Source organism: Labrus bergylta, chromosome 22, assembly GCF_963930695.1.
Source record: "Labrus bergylta chromosome 22, fLabBer1.1, whole genome shotgun sequence".
NCBI lineage: Eukaryota > Metazoa > Chordata > Actinopteri > Labriformes > Labridae > Labrus > Labrus bergylta.
In genome coordinates this window covers 17,051,320-17,077,022 of record NC_089216.1, presented here as the reverse complement: position 1 = coordinate 17,077,022, position 25,703 = coordinate 17,051,320, and the positions used below count along the sequence as shown (strand labels likewise).

The window sequence follows — 25,703 nt, the reverse complement described above, 5'->3', positions numbered from 1 at the left end:
TCACCCACCTGGGGGAGGGGCTACTGCCCTTTGTGATGTCATGAAGGGAAAATCTCCAAACGGCCTGTTTGAGCACACATTTTCTGAAAAGTGGAGCAGGCAGAAGACGGAGAGGATGGACTTTTCTCATCATTGGAGGGTTTGTAGACAGACTAGAGACACATATAAGAGTTAGAGAAACATGGTGAAGTGGATTTTGTGGCATATGTGACCTTTAAAGAAGTTGCACAGAGGTGAAACATCTTCAGAAAATCCTCAACCGAGTCCAGCAGCCTTTGGAATCATGCTTCGAAGGACAGATAAAACAAACAGATCAGTCGTCTCCCCTCCTGAGTAGACGATGTGATGGAAGAAAAACAGCAGACATAAAACTTGTGTTGTGAAAAACACATAAAAAAACAAATAAAGGATCTTCTGGAATAAATATAATTATTACAAACTCTTGTTATCATCGACATAAGTGGAGTGAACTTTTCACAAAGCGAACACTGAGACTGTTTTGTCTGTTCTTCTTCTTGGTCAAATTTGTCTCGCTCTCTCTAATACATGTCGTTAATGTGGAACACTTTGGTCTCTGCACGGCGTCCTAGCCATTTGAAAAAAAGGCGAGTAGTATAAATATAGTAGTAGTGCAGACTTTGTAGTGGTTTCATACTCATGCTAATGAGCGCTCTGTTTCTTAAGATGTAACAAAACGAGTGAAAAACTTCCTCAAACATGCTGCGAATTCAATCCCTCCTCTCTGTTCTCGTTATTACACACCCTGACTCTCTCTCTTTCTCTCCGTCCTGCCGTAAAAATCCTCTCACTGCAAACTTCTCCAATCAGGAAGCTCTCCACATGCTCCCTTCCTGCCCGTGCTCATCTATTATTGGTAGAGCATCAACCGAGCGGCGGGATGGATGTACCCGTTCGTCCCACATAAACCACCCGGGGTACATTCACGGGCAAATATTCCCATTTCCTCGCCTCACGCCTGAGTTCTTCCTTTAAAAGATAAAACAGATCCTCTGTGGAATTGTTGTTTTCTGTCTTGTTTGTTTTTTGTTCTCGCAGCAGAAGGAGAAACATGAGAAACATGATGCAGCAGGCTGACAATCGTCTCTTTTGTATCCCGGCGGTGTTTTCTCACGTCTCCTTTGTCTGTTTGCTTTATAAGTGTAGGTTTGAAATTCCCTGGAGACGGGAATAACTGTGTCCTTTCTGCAGAGGAATGATAGTGATTTTGACCCTCAGCATTACAACACTTCTCTCTCTTCTTCCCCTTCCTCCTCTTCTCTTTTTTTTTCCCTTTAAGTTGTGTGGAATCACTGTAATTTCAGAGCCAAACCACACAGTGCTGGTTTTTATCGTCCTCTCAGGGGGAGGGTATGGGGAGGGAAAAAGAAGAAGAGAGACAGAAAAAGAGGGAAAAAGCAAACCGCCGCTGACCTAAATGTGGCTCTCATTAAGATGGCCAGCACATGAGCGGAGGAGGGGCAGAGAAATATCCTCTTTCTCCCTTTTTTGCTCATATATTTCTTCACCTCTCATGTCTGTTTTTTCTTCTCTTAACCTTCCCCTGCCTCTCCCTCTTGTGTTTCTTTGTCCTCCCCCCTTTTTTCATGTCTCAGATTTCCTTCTCCTCTCCCTGTTTTTCCTCTCCTCTCTCCATGTTCCTGCAGAGAGGCCCCGTGTTTATGTATGAAAGTTACTTCAGGGGAGGTTTGCAGCCGATCAGGGAGGAAAACAAGCTCTGAAATGGAAAATTTAATAAATAAAAAACCCGCCTGAAGATTGCCATACATCATGTTCTTTCTCTCTTGTTTGGTCTGTTATGCGAAACTGAGGTTGTAACTTTTTACTGTTTTACCTGCTGCCTAATGTAATCTTCAGCCGCCGCCGCCACCGAAGCCGAATGTGATTTACCATTAACATGAATATTAAAGTTGGCTGACCTAGTTTATTTTCTGCCTCCATAGCAGAAAAATCTATACAAACACAAGAGTAAAAATAATGAAAGCCGCGCGCTCGCTCACCCGCCTCTGAGCGAGAGTAATAATGTGACGAGCAGAAAGAGGGATGGAAGGGAGGGAAATAAAAGAAAGGTCGTAACAATCTGAGCTGTAAGTCTGATGAGGTCCTGCAGACAGAGAAACACACTAACAGGCTGTTCTCATGGAGGGTGATGCATGCAGCGTGCAGACGGACCCGCAACAAAAGAGCGTAAACAAACAACGTCTCTTTGTTCACTGTTACTGACTGTGTTATGAAAGATGATGGAGGGAGAGAGACTCATGTATGGACTGACCAAAAACAGAGTCTGGGCGTAGTCTCCCATGAAATATTTAATGCAGCACACAGACAGCATATGAACCCTGTGCTTCTAAAGTTAATGTGTATAATGACCGACAGCCTCTCTCTCTCTCTCTCTTTGTTTACGTCTCTCTGCCTACAGATAACAAAGTCCAACTAAAAACTAATCAGCATTGAGGAATACTGAACTTAGTTTTTTATCTTAAGTTGTTTTCACACAAGGGCTGCACGGTGCTGCAGTGGTTAGCACTGTCCCCTCTCAGAGAGGAGGTTCCTGGTTTGAATCCCAGCCTGACAGGAGCCTCTCTGTGTGGAGTCTGCATGTTCTCATCGTTCATGTGTGGGTTCTCTCCGGGTACTCCGTCTTCCTCACACAGTCTGTCTCTATATGTCAGCCCTGTGATTGGCTGGTGAACAGTCCAAGGTGTAACCCCGCCTCTCAGCCAATGACAGCTGTTATCGGCTCCAGCCCCCTGCGATGGTAAAAGCTGGAAAGATAATGGATGGATGATGGGTAAACCAACTGATGAACAAAGGACTCATTAGCAGAGTCTCACTGTTCTGGGATAGTTAAGGCATTGAACCGGAATCAGAATCGATACGATTGAAACGGTACCCAGCTCTACATGTTGGTACTGTTCCTGAATATTTCCTGCTACATGCAGCTCACCCCTAAACATTCAATGACAATTTTCAGGAGTTTGGTGCATGTGTGAAAACACTAACACTGGTACTTTCACTGTTTTAAAGACATTTGATCAAGAAAGTGTCCAATTATTGGACATTTAGAAACCTTAGTGCAGCAGGTTACAAAGATTTTCTTAGGTCCTGATGTTTGAAAACATCTGCTGTATCTAAAAACACAGAATGTGTTTGTGAAAGCTGTCAGTTTTCTGATGGTTTTGGTTTGAGGGAAACACCTGATCATCTTGTTATTCGTTTTCATTTAATCAACAAATCAGAGAAACTGAGTCTCCAGTTCACCTGAAGGTTTATTTTCTCTCCGTTTCATTCAATAAAAGAACTCCGAACATGTTTGTTTTCTGCTCTGGAAACATTTTCAAATATTTGATCTTCAAGTGGAAATGAAAAAATGAAAAATAAGAAGAAGCGCTGTTGTTTGTCGTTGGCGCAGTCAGACATTCAGACTCTTCATGTTCTTCACTCTGGAACATTAAGATATCCGTCTGGGCTCAAGGACTCATTTCAGTCTCGTATATCTTTACAGAATGCAGAGAAGGTTTCAGTAAAGCGTGCTCAGCTGCTCATGACAAGAGCGGCTGAACTCTGTGACATTCATTTAAAATCACATTTCTGCATGCTTTTACTGGATGACTGTTCGCTGAATCAGGATCCTAGGCGTTACCTCGGGACCTTCTCCTCATCAACTTGTTGTTTTTCAGACAACTTAATGCAGTCGGGTCAAGCACACGTTGGTTTTAATAACCGTCGTCTGGGCCTCGTCCAATCAGATTATATCAGGAGGACAGGGCAGCTTAAGTGCAGCAGACAATAACGAGCACACAAAGAGCTGCAGAGGACGTGATGATGGGGAAATGGAATCGCAATTTTGAACATTTAAACAAAAAGATAAACAGCTCTATTTACGTCTCTGTGTGTTTGTCAGAGCCTGAACTCTGCAGCTACACTCACAATGCACAACTAAAACCACACAGGCACTGAATAACAACACAATGCACCTTTTAAAGGAAGAATGAGCATCTTTTTGAAAGTCTCAAGAACCTAAAAGTCTAGAAATGAGTTTCAGTCAAGAGTCAAAGCTCCTGTGAACTTACTGTTGACAGACGTTGGCACATTGGAATCTAAAGTGGCAGGCTCTGATGTCAGTAGGTGATGTTTGTCTGTTGGCGTCGCATCAATTTGATGTTGGTTAGCTTTTGTACCTCACTGCTGATTTAGAGAAGGTTTTGATTTATTGAACAGAAAAAATCATCGTCTCTGAGCAGGGACGGCGTCCAGGAGAGCGAGCTTGACTAATATGTTGAGGTGCTATTTCTACAGTTTATTTATAAGGTGAGTGGGCCTGACCGGGGCTAGACAGATTTGTGATGGGGCTACAGCGCCCCCTAGCCCAAGTGTAACAATGTGCAGTTTGTAAGAAATATTCTGTCGCTACAGTTTGTTTACATGGACGCAAAAAATCTGAATAAAGATGCTTCATGTAAACATGTCGATCGGGAGAGTCCGATCTGATCTGCTCGCTGTTTGTCCATGAACACACTTGATGCGATCACGTCTTCCTGGTTGAGTTAAAACTATTCTAACCCTTTCTAAATGTTTTACAGAAAGTAGAATGAAGAGCAAAGACGTTCTCCAGCTCTTCACAGTTTCAGTTCAGTCTCTTCTATGGAGGTTCTGTTTCTGAAGATCCTGCAGGATCATCTGTTTGTTTGTTTTTTGGAGTGAAACACAACGTCCGTATTCCTGCAGAGTTTCAGCGTGCACAGCGTCTCCTTTAAGACTCTTTGTATGTCGTTCTTGGAAAGCCGCTCTCTCGTAATGACCCGTATCACACAGAGAGCATGCGGGCCCACATTTGGATTCAGTTTCCAGGATTTGAGCGTGACGGGTGAGACGGAGGTCGCAGCGCCAGAAAGCAGGCACGGGAGGATTTAAACTGAGGCACATTTTTAGTTTCTGCCTCTTTAAAAAAAAAAAAAGCTTCATGTTGATGCTTTTTATGCCCACGCTGACTCCTTATTGATATTCAGAGAACATCACAGAGTCTGAATCAAACCAAAAAAAAGTGTGTAGGATTTCTGGATGAATTATGAGTAGTGATGTGAGATTTGTAGTTCCTGGTCATTTGTGTGAGTATTCAGTAGAGACAGAATACTTAACAAGTGCTCTCATTAAACATTTATGGACGTGAGTGAGAGAGATTAGAGCGGCAGCAACAGGAGATAACTTGTACTTAGCCTTGGGTTTTCTCTTTCCTTTCTCATTAGAACGTCTTTGCTTTTCCTTGTGGTTGGGATGCGTTATGCACGGGCCTTTTGTGCTATCAAACACTTCTGGCTCAGATGTTTTGTTGGGGGAAAGAGACAGACTGTCAGTAATGAAGTGAAGATCCGTAGAGTTCAGTGAATTCACCCTGAAAACGGATTTTTGTTGATATGACTCCTAAAGAACCGAAAGCTTCAAAAAGCAACAAAAATGTCTTTTATTATTCTTATTAGCCGTGGCTGGGATCATGTTTACAGCCTGGTTAAAAAAAAGAGGTCTGATTAGCTCGGTGCATCAATTTACCACAGAGCTGATCGAGCAGGACAGGAAGTCAGTCACCGAAACAACATTTAAACATCCGGTTTATTTTCAGAATAAAACACTCTGATTTGACGGTTCAGAACAACGACCTGTCGCGCTGTCGGGCATGAATCCATAGTTACCATGAGAACTCCTTTGTCTCTGCACTTCAACTGTCTGGCCGTGCTGCTCCATGCTGCGCTCTGAGAACGAAAAATTTAACCACATTAAGACAAGGATCAATGTATCACTTTTATTTTCGACCTTTTCAATAAAATAAGCTTCTCAGTTCTTTCATTTTTCCTTTGATGTCTACGAGCTATAATTATGAAGAAGTTGTAGAGCTCCCTTAAAACCAAATTATTTTTCCTGGACTAACTTGAACACACACACACACACACACACACACACACACACACACACACACACACACACACACAGCGGTAGAAAGTAATTTTCATCCTTTTTCCACTTCCAACTGTCGACCACCTGACCCCGGGTGTGTGGTACTTTTGGTCTAATTGCTGGTCAGAGCCAGTTGGACGTCAGGTGGTATAGTTAGCCGGGGGTTGTGTGTGTGTGTGTGTGTGTGTGTGTGTATTTGTGTGTGTTGTGCTGTCCGTTTGGTCGTGGTACAAAGTGACGGGATGAAGATGAAGATGGACTTCCTCGTCGCCCCTAAAGGCGATCTCCTTCCCTGCTTCCTCACCTTTAAATTCAACAATGTGTGCAGCGGGGGAATTGAGCCTGCCAGTCGCAGATAAGGGCCCCGCTGACTCTTTAACCATGCCAGTGCTCATTTACTCAAGTGAGATCAAACCCCCTCGAGGCCCTCAGCCCCCCGAGGCGGCTACGAGTCTCACCTGCGAGCTGCAGCTGGAGGGCCGGCAGATGGAGGGGACGGATACCAGAACCGTCTCGGCACCTCGGATATATCACAGACTCATTTTGCAGTTTTTAATGTGCTTTCTCACACCATCCTTTCATCTGGTTTTCTTTAAAGTCATCACTCCTGCTCATTTCTTTACGTTCATTCAGAGCGATCAGAGAACACTTCAGAGAAAAGGCCGACTCGATTGGATTCTTGAGACCAATTTAGATCATGGATGGTCAAAAACTCACCTTACTCCCACCTAAAGAAATCACTTCTACGTGGACTGTGCACCAATGTGACTATTCAAAGGAGCCCAGAAGGAAAGTTTCTTCAACAGTTCATTTTATTAAAGAGTTTTTATGCAGCAGAGGAGAAGTAAGAGAGGAGAATCACTTTGTAACGTATATGTGAACCTTTGCAGCCATCTGTACTTCAATAGTTTTAAACAACTTCTCAGCCGTTCTCCACTCTGGGTTAGTGTGTCAGTATGTGAATAAATCCAAATAGATCCAAGCAGGCAATTTGCAAGTTAATAAGTTGCACATTGATGCTGCAGCCAGATTTTAAATCTCTCTTTGTTGTGCGCGTTCGTCCGGCTCCTACATAGCTCCATTTCAGATCAGGACCTATAGATCCACAGAGAATAATCACCGCCTCCGCAGCATGCACTTTCAGCTGATTGTTTTGGATTTAAAAGCTCTCAAACTCAGTGTTTGCTTCGGCTTCATGACTTGTATTAACCCAGCAGCAGCAGCAGGCTGTTCTGTTGTTACTGAAAAATGTTCAGTGGGTGTTCATGCTCAGCATCTGACAAAAACAGACTTCAAATTAAGTTTAATTCGTCTCCGACGTGTGTGTGTGTGTGTGTGTGTGTGTGTGTGTGTGTGTGTGTGTGTGTGTGTGTGTGTGTGTGTGTGTGTGTGTGTGTGTGTGTGTGTGTGTGTGTGTGTGTGTGTGTGTGTGTGTGTGTGTGTGTGTGTGTGTGTGTGTGTGTGTGTGTGTGTGTGTGTGTGTGTGTGTGTGTGTGTGTAAAATGACGGTTCTTTCTTGTTCTGCATTGTTACAAAAACCCATCGAACATTGCATTTAAAGAGACACACACATCAAAACGGAGCGTTCTGAGAGAGCTGGTTTATACAGGGTCACAAACCTCCTCTGGTGCTTGATTCATGTTATATTTTGACCAAATCACAGCACAGATGTTTCATTTAGACCACAGGGGACTGTTTGAAAAGGTGGAGAAGGGGGATATTATGTGAAAACTCGTTTGTCTCCCAACATGTTTGAAAGTTTAGGATCTGTTTCATGCATGCAATAACCTGCATGATATGAAACTACAGGCCTGTCTGAAAAGCCAAAGTTTCCGGAGGTTAAAGCAGGAGATGATCCAGCATCGTTCAGCTCTCTCACTCGAGTCCAGAGCTGCTGAATCAATGCACAAGGTGTCTATCTTTGGGCTTCCTGCAGCAGCTGCTAATGCACTTCACTGTAAGTAGGCCACATCACTGACGGCTAAATGTGTTCCAGGCATAAGTAGTGAGGTGTGTGTGGATTAAGTACCCGACAGGCCAACAGACAGCACAGATATTTTCATATTAGCCTGAAAGCAGAGTGCTCTGTCAATCGCTCACTCTTCCTCTTCCTAACAGCGTCTTTATTTTTAAACGGCTTCAGAGCAGCGCTGTTTATCGCAGCTGGCTCCAGGTGAATATTAAAGAGGTACACAAAGGGCGCTTTTCAGAGGAGATAAAATACCAAAGTTACAAACAAAGAGCCTCAGCATTCAGCCAACTCCACCGTGTCCATTTGCACAAACATGTCATGTTGCTGAAGAGCGAGGCGAGATGAGGAGAGAGCGACTCACGTCTTTTAAACTCAACTGTCAGTTCTGCTGTCCTCTTAAAATCTGAGGCCAGTACTTTTAAGGTTAGCGTGTAAATGATGTATAGCTTTAGAAAGTTTTTGAATTGCTTCAGTAGATTCTTTCAGTCTGCAATGTCAGCAATGTCACGTTGAAGCAACAATCTCTAACTTCTTCTCCTTCAATCAGTCGTTCCTAAGTCGATCTAATAGAACAATAACCTCCAACAGGGAGAATGGCGTCTCTCTCATGTCCACCTCGGTCGCCTGTTTTTAGCACTATGTAACTTCGTCATGAGAAGTGGGTCCGTCTTTACGGCACTAGTTCACACAGCAGCCTTCAGCTTTATCATTTCTTTCCGATAAAAATGGTTGCCTCCTGATGTCAGATCACAGATTAAAAAAATCTTAAAAAGGATGGTACCAAGTGAAGATAACTGATCTGTACCACCCTTCTGTTGGGGTGCCAAGCATACCGATCCGACCCTAAAGAGTGGAGCTATAGACACACTGCTTTTACCACGGGTCTGACGCACATGAACTAAACAATGCAAGCAGAAGTAGAGCCGGTAACATCTTGTTATGTGAGGTGGATTTTTAGTTAGTTTGTCAGTGCAGTGTGGTGTCTTTGAAGAGAGCGATGGAACGACTGTTTAAGTTGTTTTTTGGGCCTTTTTTGTCTTTAGAACTGTAGATAGGACAGCAAAGAGAGAAAGGATGAGAGAGAGTTTGGGGACGACATGCAGCAAAGGGTCTGAGGCCGGATTTGAACCCATGTCCGCTGCGATGAGGACTATAGCCTCCGTACAGGGAGCGCGCGACATAAGCGCTGGGCTATCCTGCACCCTGATGTAATGGATGTTTATGATCAAAGATATCTTAAACTGTGAGTCTTTAAAACCCAAAAAGGGCTCTAGTTTAAGAAATACAGTATTTTCCATCTAAGACCATTTGACCATGCCGATGTTTTTCAGTATTTTCTGTTCAGTATGCAGAACGTCCAGTCGCTCCTGCAGAGCTCCAGTCAGCGTGGAGCCTTTCTAAAGCTCGCAGGAGTAAAGTAGTGAGATGCCGTGCGGAGCTGGTTCAGATGATTAGTCACAGGTCGGAGGTGACTCTCACTCTGCCTCGTACTCCGTCCTCACACGCCTCCTCCTGCTCTAATTGTGCATATTTGTTGCTTCTTCGGAGGTGGGGTTGTTTTCTCAGGGACATTAGTCGTGTAAGAAGGGATTTTTCATTTTCTTTCAAAGCGGTGTCACGCTGTGCAGCCGCCCAGTGAAATATCACGTGATGAGTCACACACTGAGCAGAGGGATCCAAAGGAAGAGGAAGAAGAAGAATGACTCCTCAGTTGCTCTGGATTTGATTCATATGGAAATGTAATGTTTAAATTGTTTGGTGCTTAAGTTCCTTTGATGATTGAAGAATGAGACGCTGACACGATTAACGGACTTTACAGTGAAGAAGAAATTCACAGAAGTGGTCAAAGCGTCCTCCTCTTCTCGTTAGATGAAATGTAAATAAAGATCTGAGGTCAGTAACGTCTTAATCCTTTGGGGACGAACAACACTGGACTCTCAGATATTTATTTTCCTTTGAACGATCTTTTTTGCCCGACACATTTTTCTGCTGTGTTTGATGTCATTTAAACACTCAGTTTGTAAATTCCACCACCAGTGGGCTCTCAAGAGATGACGTCGAGGCTGACGGGGAATCATGGGAGTTCTTTCTGCTACTCCATGGACTCCACCCCCAGCCTAGAACCAAACTTTTGTGCATGTCTGCCATTTTTATTCTTGCTGGCGAAGGAGTGATGTCTACGGGGAAAACTCGGGGGGGGGGGGGGGGCTCATTTAAAGAGACACACACACCAAAACGGAGTGTTCTGAGAGAGCTGGTTTATACAGGGTTACAAACCTCCTCTGGTGCTTGATTCATGTTATATTTTGACCAAAGCACAGCACAGATGTTTCATTTAGACCACTGGGGACTGTTTGAAAAGGTGGAGAAGGGTTTAAAAACGTATCAGTATAAGTGTATCGGAATCGGAACAGAAAATAAGTGGATGGGTGCATCTCTAGTTGAAACAGGATAAACGCAAAAGACTGAGCTCTCCGCTTGATGCTGATCATAAACTGACCATTTACAGCTGCATGAGGCGTGTTTGTAAAGGGTTAACCAGTAGCAGCGACTGATGGGCGATCAAGGAGAGAGAGTGTACACTTGTGCTTGTGTACACTTGTGCTTGTGCACACTTTAAATGACTTCAGGCGGAGGCGTCCCACTTTGGACTGTCACAGTTTGTCGGACTTGTTGTGATGCCACCATGTTTCCTCCAAAGCGGCACAAAAGCTTCTCTCACCTCGTCCTGAAATACCTCTGATTGTAGATTCTTCTGTCTGCTGTGGAGAAATGTGTCTCTTCAGAAATGCAGGAGCAATCTCAGTGCCAGTCATGTCCTGCTGCAGGTGTGTGAAGCTGCTGCTTTTTTATTGTCCAGTCACAGTCTGAGCCCGGGCTCAAAATCGACTCCTTGAAAAGAGGAGAAAGTTCGAGTGAAGTTTCTCTTCCTCCAATGAATTCTAATCTTCACTCCATCGCAGCTTTGTGAGGATTTAATCTGTGATAAACGCTCCTGCAGGGACGTGTCCTTGAACTCCTCTTGGCCTCTTCTTTTTTCTTCTGTCCTCTGCATTGATAAGAAAAAGTGTCAAAGACGGGAAAAGCAAGGCTGTCGCTTGTTTTCACAGCAGAGGATCCAAAATGTTCATTATTTTTGTTGCAGAAGGAAAAACAGAGTGCATGTTGGCATCGTAATCAAACGACATCCTTCCAAAAATGCAGCCTCGCCTTAATAAAAAGCGTGTGTGTGTGTGTGTACGCGTGTGGCCCTTTTTGTTCGACACCAACCTCCAGCTGTGCGATCACAATAACATGCATCTCTGAATCCTTCTTGGACAGATTTGGTAGTGATTAAGCCAGCCGCTGCTCTCTTTTTTTTGTGTGTGTGTTCTGCGTGGGAAATTCCTGCGCTGTGAGTTTGTGGAGCAGATCTGGGCGCTGTGATGCATGTGATTAGCCTGGATACCGTGTCTGCCTCAGCATGACGCTTCATCAGAGCCAAGAGATCCTGACAACACTCAAACAACACGCTGGAATCAGAGCAGCCTGAGCCGTGCGCTCCAAAGTGAAACTGAAATGTGAAGGCGGTTTGCTGGACAATGAGGCTGAGACGTTCCGTGATTTTATTCAAATGTGATGTTCAACTTTTCCTTTGTGCCCGAGGGAAACAAAAGAGGCTAGAGTGTTGAGTCTTTCTTTAGAGAAGAGCAGAGACATCTTATACATCCTGAATCTGCACATACGCTGATGACATTATTATATTCCTGTAGCTGTAGTTCAGAACATGTTTAAAGGTGTACCATGACTCATTTTTACACTAAAATATCTAAATTAATAAAAAAGGACTCAACCTTGATATACAGTATATATTTGTTGAGTACTTACATGACCTCAAATATTTCCAACAGTTGTCAAAGCTAGAGAAATCCTTCATTTTAGAGTCGTAACAGGGTGGTTCTTGTTGCAGCGGCGGCCGCCATGTTTATCGTTGCCATGGAAACACCGGATGTTTCGTCAAAGGCCGGTAACATAAGGAAGCGTGAGCTGCTCCTGAAAGCTGCCGTACTGTTGCTGTATGTGCTGCTGTGATTAAAACGTCACGTAGATTATGCTCAGATCCATTAGCTCGTCTGTAAACATATTCTCTTCTTCAGGTCGGTTTCGCCCGGTCGTCATGACTACCTATGGTCAGCGCGGAGGTCGTTTTCATTGGGGGTGAGGGGGGGTTGGCAGAGAGAATCACTTCCATGATTCCCTGCCAGCCTCGACGTTAGAGCCCCCTGGTGGTGGAGTTTACATACTGTGTGTTTAAGTCTTTCTGCAGACAGTTGTTCTCTCAGATTTCTAAATTGCCGCCGTTTGAGTTGTAAGAAATAAACATCACAGGCGCCTGAACAGATAAGATGTAGTAATCAGAAATTGCAGTATTTATCATGTCTACAGGGAGATGAAGAACCAGGTTTCTCTGAGTGCATGTAAACACCAGATCCTGAAGATGATAAGAACCAGGATCAGACTCAGAACCAGGAGACTGAAGTCCATGTGAACGCGGTTATTATTCAAAACGTGTTTTTCAAACACCGAGCTCCCCTCTGTCAAGTGTTTATGAGCAAAGATGCACCGGTGTTGAGACACTCAGACCCTGATACCTGGCTGTGAACACCTTGTTTAGGACCTGACAGATCTCTCAGAACTGTCGACCCCCCACTTTGGCTCAGTGGAGGTTTGAAGGGTGGAGTAATAAGCACCTTGTCCCCTTCCACCTCCTGCCTCCACCTCCTCTCTCCCGCCTGTCTCCTCTCAGAACAGGACTTGTTTAATTTTAGCTGCCCTGATGCACATTTGACACAGATTAATTACAGAGCCTCTTCATGTCAGCGCGCTGGAGAGAAATAACCGTTATTCAGGGCACTTTTTCTTCTGCAGACGCTCGACCTCGGCTCTCTCACCTCCTCCTCCTCCTCCTCCTCCATCCTCAGCCTCTCTGCGTCCTCCTCTGCCCTCTCTCTGCAGGCCCTCTCCTCTCTCAGGCCTGATTGTCTCCTCCTCTAAAGCTCCATCCTCTCACACCTCTCCCCGGCCCTCCTCCATGCTGCCTGACTGATCGCTGGAAATTGCAGCGGAGCTGACTGCAGCTCCTTCAATGATTTCACGGCCTAGTTTCACTCGTACACAAGAAAAGAGTCCAAAATGAGAAGTGGACGGCCCTATCCTGGAAAACTTTCTACTTTTATTTACTTTCTAATATTACGCTGGCAGCAGAAATATGAAAAAGATTTTCTTTTTCAATGGACTTGACTTTGACAAACCTTTTTCATATTGACCTTGGAGAGTTCTGGTACTTTAAACTGGAACTGTTGATACAGATGTTGAGGTCCAAATGATTTATTCGGACAAAAAAGTTTTGGAATTCCTCTAGTGGACTGTTTGAGCACGCAGCAGTGACAGAGGCTGCAACATACGGCGCCGTTCACTGCCACTCTAGTCAATCATTGTGTTTCTAAAGCGTGCTGCAGTCCATCTCCGGAGCGTGCACCGCCGCACAGCTCTACTCTGTTTGAAATATAATGTGAGTCTATATTCGACGGAGCTCACTGCAACAGTATGTAGGTATGTAGGTAAACCTCCCTGAAGTATACAAAGACCTGTCGACTCCTGATTGGCTGTGGCTGCTCCAAACACAGTTTCTGAACGGACAGACGACCACACGGGTTGATGTTGGCTCTGCTCATGTCCGTTCATGTTCTAACTACAAACAAACCAAACAAAAACTAGCAGATAGAAACCCACCTTTACAAGCGGTCTCTGTTTGGTTGTCTGGTCCTCACCAGGGTTTGATTGACAGCTTTCACAGCAGCACAAACAAACTCCAATATCTCAGACTAACAACTTCCCCTTTTACTGTCACTAAACCCGGTCAGCTGGTGGATTGTAACACACGGCAGACCTTAATAGCCACTGCAGCACTCGTCAGTCACATCAAAGATCTGAAGGGAGCACCCATCATCTCATCTCTGTGATGATGACTCCTCTCTGCATCGTCAGTGCCTCTCTTCTGATTCTTAACATGTCGATTAGTCGGCTTTGATCCGTCTAATAATCCCTCCTCTGGCTCTCTGAGTGTTTGTTCTGCTCCACTGGAGCACAGACAGGACCAGGTCTGGATCTCCATCTGAAGCTTCATCCACCTTCCTCCTGCTGCTGCACGCCGTCAGTCATCACACACACAAGATAAACATCAGAGGCCACGCTCGACCTCTGTCCTCTTCCTGCCCTCTGCTTCCTCCTCTCTTTTTCCTGTTTATTCTCACATGTCTCTTCCTCTTTGTCTCGTCTCTTCCCCTCTCAGTGTTTGTGTCTGTCTCTCGTCATGAATTCAGCCTCTCAAACGGGGGCTTAGAACACCAACACTTTAAAAAATCACTTCTCCACCCCTGCAACAGAGAGCTACCAACTTTTCCTTTCATGCATGACAACATACATTACCATTTCAGATTCCTAAATACTGCCTTCATGGCGTCTTTAAAGGAGCCTGCAGCCTGTGTCAGAGTGCAGAGAGCGCCCACCTCAGCACAGGAGAGAGTTGTTTTCACTCCATGTTTGAATCCATCAAACATTAAAGAATGTAGATAACTAGAGCTTTCAGTCGTTTTACTATAGAGAGCGAAGGCCACTGTCATGACAACTTGCACAGTTTTTCTCGTCGACGGCTTACAGGAGGTTTAAAACAAGCGGCGACACACCCAGGCTGCAGCGGTCAACAACTATGTCTACACAGGAGATGTGTGGCTCTGTTTGGCTTGATTTAAAGAGGACATATTATCACCCCTTCTCCACCTTTTCAAACAGTCCCCTGTGGTCTAAATCTGTGCTGTTCTTTGGTATAACATGAAATATAACATGAATCAAGCACCAGAGGAGGTTTGTGACTCTGTATAAACCAGCTCTCTCAGAACGCTCTGTTTTGGTGTGTGTGTCTCTTTAAATGAAATGAGCCCCCCTGAGTTTTCCCTGTAGACATCACTCCTCTGTAGAGAGAATAAAAATGGCCGACCTGCTCAAAAGTTTTGTTCTAGGCTGGGGGTGGAGTTCATGGGTGGAGATACCAGGGGAGGGGAGGGGATTTTTTTTTTTTATCAGAATCCCACTGTGATGTCACAAGGAGAGCACATTTGAAACAGAGCATTTTTCTCTGTGTTGTAAGACTTATGCAGACCACAAACAAAGGACTGGATGGGTTTATTTCACATTATGTGGGTCAGTAGACACTCGGGTTACCCAAATATATGTTCAATACACTGTAGAAGTTGATTTTACAGAATATGTCCCCTTTAAAATAAAAACTAAAATAGAGAGAGCATCACTTATACGAGTAGCATGCTTTGTAGATATGAAGCATCTGAAGATGAAATCACAATGAGCAGTAACACGTTAGTCACAGGTGGAGTGATCTCACTGCAGACGTTCCTGCTCTGCGTTTAGCGGTGAGATTAATTCTCGGAGCAGAGTGCGTAAACAAACACGGCTTTTTATCTCCCCTCACCGTCAACAGGATTTCCTACTTGCTCAAAATATGAAATGACCCCTTTCTTCGCCTGGTGAAGAAGCACTTGAGTTTGCTTTTTCCACTTCACTGCCTCCCTTCATATCTGCGGGCGAGCATCTCAGAGTGATCGCTTCACGGCCTCTGCTTACTCAGTTTGTTGTTGATCTGCACATTTACTGATCAAACGGCTTCAAATCCAGAAAAAGCCTCACATCCCTCCGCTGCATTTTGTCCATCCTTCACAGCCGCTCGTGGCGTTCAAGCTTACAGTGATTTGGGCGCCTTCTCAAGGTCCTGCAGCTTTAATCTTGCTGCCCCCCCCCCCCCACCATCTTAAAGAGAACATTAAAGTAAGACGAGAGGCTGGTTTGAGTATCAGAAAATGTAAACTCTGCGTGGAGATGTGTTTGATCATGTCTCAGTGTCAGTCAGTGAGGAGTTTGTTCAAATTTCACGTCTTTAAAGGAAGAAGACGAGGAGCGGGGTGATTAACCCTCGAAACTCTGCAGCAGAAGTGTGAAGGTGTTTTCATTTATAGTTTCTTAAAATCATCAAAATCCCAGAATCTCTTCTCTCTAACAGTTCTTTCACACTTGCAGAATACTCCTGATGTTTTCTTTCTGAGCGTCACGTGTGAACACAAACAGCTGAATGTTTCTCTCTTCACCCGGAGTTTCTCCTCCAGCCTCCTCGTATTTATTCTGCAGAAAGTCAGAGTGAGCTGATGTGAGAACGCAGCAGGATATAATCAGGAGAATTCACCTGGAGCGAGTGGGAGGGGCCAGTGAGAGGGGGTGGTGACGTTTATTCCCTGTGATCGCTGCACGACCATAGACTGTCTGCACGCCACCTCTACCATCTCTGTGCTCTAATGAACCTGCTGCATTATGTTTCCTGTTCTCCAGTATGTTCTTCTCCACTCTTTAGATCACATTGAGATTCTGTTCAACTACACGTAGCATTGATAGAAAGACACATATTCTCATTATAGCGTTGTGTAGAGGACTCGTCCATCATTTCTCCGTCGTTCTTTTTGCTCTGTTGAATCACATCCTGCTTCCTGGTCCCTGCTGAAAGTTCCCTGCAGTGGAAACGTGGCTGAAGAGGAACAGAAAAGTACCTCTGAGGAGACACCTGTGAGCCTTCATGACCTCTCCTTCCCCAATCAATGCGTTCTCCACCTGTTCACACCTCCCCTTTCCTCCCTCACTCTCTAACTTCAGGCCGTCTCCGCTGCTGGCTGCTCACACCTCGTCCCCCGCTTTCACACCTCCCACTCTGGGATCAGTGTGACCCCGCCATGACTCCAGCTGGAGGTGGTGATGTTTCACAAATAAACAGCTGGGAACACCGGAAAAGTGCGTCTGATGACACATTTGAAGAAGAAGAAGGAGTGTGATGAATGAGTTTTTGTTCAGAGATGGAAGAGTTAACAGATCAGACCTGAGATCTCTGATTTAATCATAGGTATTATATTATTCTGTTGAACATGACCTCTGCACACTGAGCATTTAATAGAGAGAGGAAACTTTTAATATAAGATGAGACGATAGAATTTAAATCATCTCGAGGGAATCTGTTGTGCATCTGTTGCTTTATCACACCTGAATGAAGACGAGTAGAGAGCGGCAAAGAGAAAGTGACAGGGATGCAGCAGTGTCAGAGTTAATATCATTTATATCCTAATGACTGGTTTACGTTATGTGTATATCAGAGATGTAGATTACTACTGTCTTAGACAATCAGAGAGGGCTTCAGCGATTGATAACACGATTAATCCACCGGTCGTTTTGTCTGTTTTCACGACTATTCCAAGCTGGGACCGGCTGGTGTTACAATTTCCTGCTACAATTGATCCACCAATCGTTTGAGGTGCAACCGAAGACGTAAATGTCTGAACATTATGTAGACTGTACCCTGCTCGTGTCCTGCAGGAGCAGCAAGACAAACTCCATGTGCAATACTTTCCTCTGTATATTTGGACATATTTTCCGATTTCTTTTATATTTAATATTTACCCTTTTAAATGGAGCCTACCAGCAGAAGACTTTTCACATGTTTCTACCACATTCAGAGAGATGATACACATGTTGAGTCTGTGGATGACGTGGTCGATGTTGAGCTGATGAACGACCTTCACAATCCGTCAAGTAGAACTTTAAACTCTAAACAAAAAGATGTGCCACGTTTCCTTCAGATGACACTGTGGCTGTAGTGACTGACACAGCTAACATGCCTGAAGTGTCATCACACACACACACACACACACACACACACACACACACACACACACACACACACACACACAGCTCCGGCTGTGTTGTAAGCGCTGTGTGGTTAAAGAAACTGCATGTGGTGGCGTTGTGTTGTGGGTCCAGCAGGCATGTTGTGACACTCCACATCATGGTGACAGACACAGAACTACTCTCTGCAGGATTTAAAGAAACACTCAGTTTTTTGTGCACAGCCTCTTTCTTTCTTTCTTCGATCTCTGTTGGTGCATCTTTAATAATCTAGATCTCAGTATCAATCTAAATAATCCTGATGATGATTTATACCGTCATCCAGTCGCCCTGGTCCGTATCGTTTTAACCTCTTGAACTTCTTTTCGTTCTTGCTGGATTTCACCATCCTCTGAACATCTGTATCTTTTTGCAGAACTGTTGTTGCTCAGTCAGCAGAAACGGAAGAATTTAAAAGCATTTCTTTGTTTTCTGTGATGAACGTGCGTCTGTCATTCACACAGGAAACAACCAGACAGACGAGTGAAGATCTCAGTGTGACGATGAAACACTTTGATAACCACTATAAACGCAGCACGCATTGAAATACATTTCAGTGTTGTTATCGGAGCAGAAACACCTACCTGATTAATCCAAGAGTCGATGGACAAAAAATCTTGCAGGTTTTCATATGTTTTCCTCTCTAGAGTCGATGCTCATGCAGGTCACCATGTGGTGGACTCTGAAGCTTCAGTGTTTATCCAGCTCTGCATCGGTCTGTAAACCTTTCTGTGTTCTAACCTCTCTCCATTTTTCAAAAGCATCTCCAATATTGATCCTAGTTTGAGCACGTTTCTGCTCGTGGAGCTTATTAGAAACATGCAGAGGCTTTTTAGGTCGGGTACAATCACTTCTATCTGAACCACTTCTCTTGCCCGCTTCCATCACTGCAACACCTGTTGACCTGATAACTGCTCTCATATCTGACAAACAGAGGGGCGTCCAGAACGGCCGTGTGGGGGTGCCTTAAAACCGCCTACCTTCTCTGGTCCAAACAAATCCAGAGCATTCAGGAGCAGAATCTAAAGTTAGAAGGAGGACATACTGGCTGCTGCATTGTTGTCAGAGAAGCCAGCACTTCAACATAACATGTTTCCTTAATGTCTGATCATATAGTAAGATACCTTTATCATTTCACTCACTACACATCTCACTGATTGATCCTCAAATCAGAGTTTTAATAAAGTCAAGGTCAGATAAAAAACCCTGACTTTTGATTGGACAAGACAAATATCTCGGCACTGAGAGATGTGATGCGTATTGTTTTCAGTTATTTTTGTTGCAAAATTAATGGAAATCTAATCTGAAGAAGCATGTATGTAAAAATCCACGACTCTCTTTGATTCTTTCTTCACAGTTTGAAGTGTAATCTCTAAACTGAGTCACCTGCAGGCTCAACACTCTTCACCTCCTCTTTAATTCATCTGTTTTTGATGTAATTATTCGCCCGCTCTGCTCTGACCTCTCTCTCTCTCCCTCTCTTTAACCCGACAGGAGGAGCACCCAGTCAGTGGGGAAATCGCACTCTCATCCGACGACCTCCACCTGGTGCTACAACTGGAGCGTAACCAGTGAGTCTCTCTTTCACCCTCTTTACCTCCTCCAACGTCCTCGTCTGTCCTCTCCTTCAGAGACAGACGTGATAATCCAAGGAGATAGAAACAGTTCGCCTCCCCTCTCCGCTCGCTCTGTTCTGTTACCTCAAGGTTAGCCAATGTCTCCACATGTTGAGACTTATTAAAGATTGAATGGACGGCCTGGGGATGTGGATGTGTTCGTGCTAATAGAAGTTGGTATCTGAATAAGCCAAAGGCTGCAAGGTTTCAGCTCCTATTAAAGAAAAGACAAGTTCACGCCGCTTGGAAGCAGCACAGACGGCGTGGTAAATGACTCATGGTGAAGAGGAAGAAGAATCCGACAGAAAAACTCTTTACTGCAATCAGAATTTTTTCTATTGCAAATAAAAGTGTAAAAAAAAAAAAGAATCTGTTGGAGCAAAAAGAGAGCGATGCTTAAAAAGAGAAAAACGTTGTTGATGTAAAGTTAAAGGTTCTTCATTGAACTCTAATGTTTAGTTTGAAGGCTCAAAAGATGTAGCCCGACTTTTTTTCTGCATCCTTCAGCGGTTTTGTTAGATTTATAGAAACAGATTTGAATGATTCTGAATTTTTCTGCATTATCAAAATAATTCTTTAGCAAATAGTTTTATCTACAAAAGTGTTCCTGCAAATACCAACATGTTGTGTACACTTAAATAATCTGTGTTTGCAGTACTGAACTCTTTCAAATCTATAGTCTCTCTCGTTTTCTGAAGTCAGTTCTTTGAAGATTTTTTTTTTTTGGCTTTTGCTTTTATTTTGACATGACAGCTGATAGAGTCAGAAACATGGGAGAGAGAGAGAGAGAGAGAGAGAGAGAGGAATGACAGGCGGGACAGGAGCCGCAGGTCAGACTTGAACCCGGGCTGTCTGCTTGAAGGACTACAGCCTCCGTACATGGTGCACGACCTCACCACTAGGCCACCTGCGCCCTGACAAATTCACAATTTTGAATTAAAAAATGTTCTGCTGGAGGGGCGCTGGTGGCGCATTGGTTGGTGCATGCGCCCCATGTATGGAGGCTATAGGCTTCCAAGCAGGCGCCCCAGGTTCAAATCCCGCCTGTGGCTCCTTTCCTGCATGTCATTCCAACACTCTCTCTCCCTGATTTCCGACTCTATCCACTGTCCTATCGCTCAATTAAATGCACAAAAAGACCAAAAATAAATCTTAGAAAAAAAAGAATTGTTCTACTGGAGCCAAACTTACTGTTTAGATTCAAAACCTTTTATGCAAATCCAAAGAATCTTCTTTTGATTGTTTCTGAATCCTTTTTTGTTTTTGCTAAAAATCTGGAAAATCGTTTTTGCAGTGTGGATAGTGGATCTCAGAACTTTTCGTTGTTGTTGCACGATAAAGTAACAGTCATAAAGGATGGTCAAGGTTCATGAAAGTGGAGCCAGAGTCTCAACAGGAGGCGTCATTTGAATGCAGCAGAGATCAGAGATCCATTAGACACACTCTCTTAAATCAGAGCTTTATCTGCCTCACTGTTTTGGGAGCTGAGGAGCTGATCAGGATGAGAGGAGGGTTTCATGTTGGGGGTGTGAAGGTTGGGGGCGTGGGGGTGGGGTGTAACAGGGTTCAAGGCCGTCAGAGGTTACTGTGTTCCTGTGATAACATGGAGGGCAGCTCTGTCTGGAGCTTGCACATTAGCCTGAGACGTGCAGAGACTCTGAGAGCGGAGATGTGAACATGCTGCAGGAGGAGAGAGCATGTGTGAACACGAGAGAGAGAGAGAGAGAGAGAGAGACCGCCCCTCTGCAGACTCTGGACCAGAGACGCTCTACAGCTGTCAGGGTTTTTATATTTGCAGGATTGAATGTGTTCAGCGAGGAGGGAATCTTTTAATCCTTATAGACGCAATCTTATTGAAATTTTAATTAGTGTAAGTCAGAGTTTGATTAAAATATTCCTGAGGCAATAAAGGAATCACCTTCAAAAAACGTTCTGGATCTGCTCCTGTAGAGATTTTTATACGACTAACTTGATGCTCTCTTCTGATGTTTAAATGTAAAGACGTCCTTTTCAAAGCGCTGCCTGCTACAATCACTCTTTTCCTTCTAGAGGCATAAACGCGGCTTCTGTATTCAACGTGAGCTGCTGGTTTGTTGGAGTGACGGATGGATTTATTGTGGAGAGATGCAGGAAACATTTGACTGTGTGTGTGTGTTTTCTAAAGCAGAGATAAGTGTGTGTGGAAGTGAGTGACACTTTTAAGGCTTTCAGTGTCTTTACATACAGCATGCATCTGAGTTCAGTTGCTTGGAAACCGATTGAAGAGTCATGAGTCTGAGGAGAGACGCAGGAAGTGACACACAGAAGAAGAAGAAGAAGCTCTGAGACATGAAACACACAGACGCACACGGAGAGTGAGCTGGGGAGTCTCAGTGTGTGCTACAGGTCACAGAGCTGGCACAGTGTGTGTTTATTTAAGTTTGGTCTGGAGCAGTGAATGTAGGTCAGGGACGGTGGGACGCACACAGGAAGACGGGAGAATCACTGGGAATCTGACTGGGAATATATGCAGGGCCTCTTCCACCGGGAACACAGCCAGGAAGAATCATCGTTTCACACAAGTGAGGCGAGGAGAACGCCTCACTGTTGTCTTTAAAAAAGAGACCTAGTGGACAAACATCAGCTGTTATCAGGGGTGTAGAAGAGAAGGGAAAAGTGGGAGTGACCATGCAGGGCCACATTAAGGATAGGGTCCTTAATGGGCCTGAAATACGTCTTAAATTTTAGTTTGGAGCCGTTTCTCTCTAAGTAATGGTTGTCAGAGTGAAATTAGAGTTGGACTAATCAATGACCATGATTCTGAGCTCTGATAATAAAAACATTATAAACACATTTGAGATGCTTCAAAATGATTTAAAGCCAAGAAGATGCATAAATAACATCGTTTAACTCTTATGTGTTTGTCGTGCCAGAAACTGCAGTTCTTTCAGTGTCCACTAGAGTCTGTCTCCTGCAGTGAGTCAGTCCCCATAGAACCCCATGTTAAAATGTCCAACTTTACAGCTGCAGTTCCTTTAAGTGATGTAGAATTAGGGGGCGTGGTCTCTTTGAGTGACAGGTGGGAGCTGCTAGCTGTCACCTCAGCTGATTCAGTCCACGACCTTTGACCTCTGGGCCGTGTTTGTGCTGTTGGAGCCTTTTGTGGATTTGTTCATGTAAATATCAGACTAATAATCTGTCTCCCTGTGAGCTGACACACCGTTCACCAAGTCTGAGCTCCACTTTTTACTATCAGCCAGAACAGAACAATATTGAATTCACGTGTTAGCAACAATTAGCAGCTGTCTGAGTCCATAAGAACCATGCGTTTGGCATGAAGCTCATTCAGTGTTTGTTTTTTGTTTTCTCTCTTGTGTTCAGCCAACAACCTGCAGAGTGTTGGTCCTTTCTTACTTTCCCCTGTTTAGAAATTTTCAGTTAAATACCATATGTGAAAATCAGATTGATTGCCTGCACCTATAGAGTGTGACTCATTCTTTTCAAGTAGTCTAAACAAACATGGAGGAACATGAGGACGGCCGCTGTGGAATTAGAATTAGCTGGAATGTACTGCTGGGGGGAGCTGACCTATACGCAGATCCTGAGAATAGATTGAACATGAGAGTTGGTGTGTGTGTGTGTGTGTGTGTGTGTGTGTGTGTGTGTGTGTGTGTGTGTGTGTGTGTGTGTGTGTGTGTGTGTGTGTGTGTGTGTGTGTGTGTGTGTGTGTGTGTGTGTGTGTGTGTGTGTGTGTGTGTGTGTGTGTGTGTGTGTGTGTGTGTGTGTGTGTGTGTGTGTGTGTGTGTGTGTGTGTGTGTGTGTGTGTGTGTGTGTGTGTGTGTGGAAGATGATCTTTGCCCTAATTCGTGGTGAAAATTGAGGAATTGCATGTGGGCTAAACACGGAGCCCTGAGGGACGCCATCATTGAGAGTTATGGTGGAGGAGTTAGGGTCTGCTTGTCAGGAACTTGAGGATCAATTTAAACAAGTTGGTGTTGAGTTGCAGATGTCCATGGACAATCAGATAGTATAATTCTGCTGCTGCTAAAGGTTGACCATTTGAATCATCAGTCGAAGAGAACTTAAGGGTGGAGATATACTGGTCATTAAACCTTGCATGTGCGTACACAACCGGCTGCATCATTAACATCATTTCATGTAAGGCCCTGTGTCCACCTAGCATTTTTTTCTTAGCATCAGCGTCTTTTTTCAGTTGTTTTCAATGAGTAGAGAGCGTTTTAGAGATGCTTTCTGTGCGGCCGCTCCGAGCACTCAAGTTGAAAATCTTTTAACTTTTGATTGTCACACATGCCAAGCCCGGCTACCCCTCTGGACACGCCCCTGGGTGTAGGAAATGACCGACGCTCAGAATTTGACTGAAGCGTTCATAAAATATTTTGCGCTGTACCCCAGAGAAAAAAAAAACAAGAAAGGGAAACAGAAACAAATGAGACCTGACGATAAATAGTCAAGTATATTAAACCATATTTCATTCAGAATTATTCTTGAATGAATGAAAACGGCGTTCATATATGATTCAACGTTGAATTTTCCAGAAAGAAAACAGAATTTCCACTTTAAGATATCAAAAGGCAGCAGAGCGGCTTCTCTTTGTGTTATAATCCATCTTATCCTGAGGGTACAGACACCAGCTCTGATGCACATTTAACCAGGAAACCATCACTTCAGTTCTGTTGTTTGCCAATTTAGATCAAATGAAGGCACGCTGGAGATCAGACCCTTCACGTCCTCACGAGGTCATTATTATTGCGATTGCACCCTCTGGATCAAACCCGGAGATTTATTCTGTCCACAATAATTATTTCCTGGAAACCAGAGCAATGAAGAAAGCAATTTCCTCATCCAGCAGGACATAATCTCATAAGAGCCAAGCTAATTCTTAAAGAGAGAGAATTAAGCCGCCTTCAAGGGAGGGAAACGTAAAATGAAAGGAAAACAGGATCTGTTTGAAATGGAGCTGGCACAATTTCAATTTATTAAATCAAGGAGAGGAAATCACTTCTGTAAATGTCACAGGTAACACTGTTTACATGGCTCAATTAAACCAAGAAGAGATCGAACCGTAAACATAATGAAACCGTAAAGGAGAGTTCAGATTTTTTTAAACCGGGGCTCTGTTGTTGTTGTTGTTGTTGTTTTTCAGACATAATGTTGAAAAGGTTAATACTTAGCGCCGGTAGATTGCTTCAGCCTGCAGCTGAACAGGTTATTATGGCCATAACCTAGAGTGGTTTCACATTAGGGAGCCAGATCCGGATCAGAGTATGCTTCATCCCAAAGTCCAGTTCATTTGATCAGTGTAAGCACAAATGTACTTGTACCGTACCAGGGTACCGTCCCCGAGTCTGCTTGAAGAGGTGGTCTCAGGCACGATTCATATGTACTTGAGTAAAGACTGCTGGAGATGTGAACGCAACCGTGCTCAAACAAGGAAGTGGGCCGCTGTATGACATCATTCTAAACGGCTCCTGTCTTAGCACGGGCGCGTTTCATCCTCTTTAGGAAGTAGCATGAAGAAGGTCGTTGTTGGCTTCTTACAAATAACAAAAACATCCACAGTTCTGACGTTTCGCCTTCGAACTGAATGTTGTGGAGGCGTAATGAGAGGACGAAGTGATCCCCCCCTCTATCTCATCTTCAGAGGTCGTAAGAGAAGCGTTACAGGGGTAAGACAGGATCAGCTGAGCAAGCGCTGCGTATGTGTGTGTGTGTGTGTGTGTGTGCGCATGTCTGACTGTGTGTGTATGTGGAGCTCCCGTTGTGCCGTGCTCTCTCGCTCTAAGGCGATGTGAGTTCACAGACTGGGACATTAATATGACGCTGTTGTGGAATCAATTCTAATTTCTTCAGGCTTTATGATGGCAGAGCTTCATAGCGGTGCAGAATTGCACTCTGAAAAGATTTTTTCAGAACTCAAAATGTGTAAAAAAAAAAAGATTGCCCAGGTTTAATTCCCTTTCAAAGGAGTGTCTGCAGCATCACATATTAAACATTAACAGCATCAATACAATACGCCTTATCATTCAATTAGCTTGCAGGGGTTTGTGCAGCTCAGCAGATTCAGTATATCGCACACACGCACAGTGCTCAGCATGTTGGCATTCCACTTAAAGAGCACATTTAATTATAATTACAAATTTCCTCGATGAAGTGTAAGCTCTCTTTATGTTAATGAAAGCGTTGATTACACTGCCTCCCTGGGATGATACGTAATGAAATGTCCATTGTACATAATGAGGAGGGGAGGGGGATCCTACTGATGTGTCTAGTTGAGCTAAATGTAGTGCTAAAAGTCGAGGCGGCCGACCTGACAAGGTGTTAATTAGGACCGGAGTCCT

At 44.1% G+C, this 25,703-nt stretch overlaps 1 protein-coding gene across 1 annotated transcript in view; it reads left to right on the top strand.

Moving 5' to 3' along the window:
- The window catches only part of adam19a (ADAM metallopeptidase domain 19a), a 154,662-nt gene that overhangs the window by 51,634 nt on the left and 77,325 nt on the right, over positions 1 to 25,703 (top strand). The window contains exon 3 of the mRNA XM_065950792.1: positions 19,244 to 19,320. Within this exon, the coding sequence (XP_065806864.1) occupies positions 19,244 to 19,320 (77 nt within the window). The remainder of the gene's footprint in view (positions 1 to 19,243; positions 19,321 to 25,703) is intronic.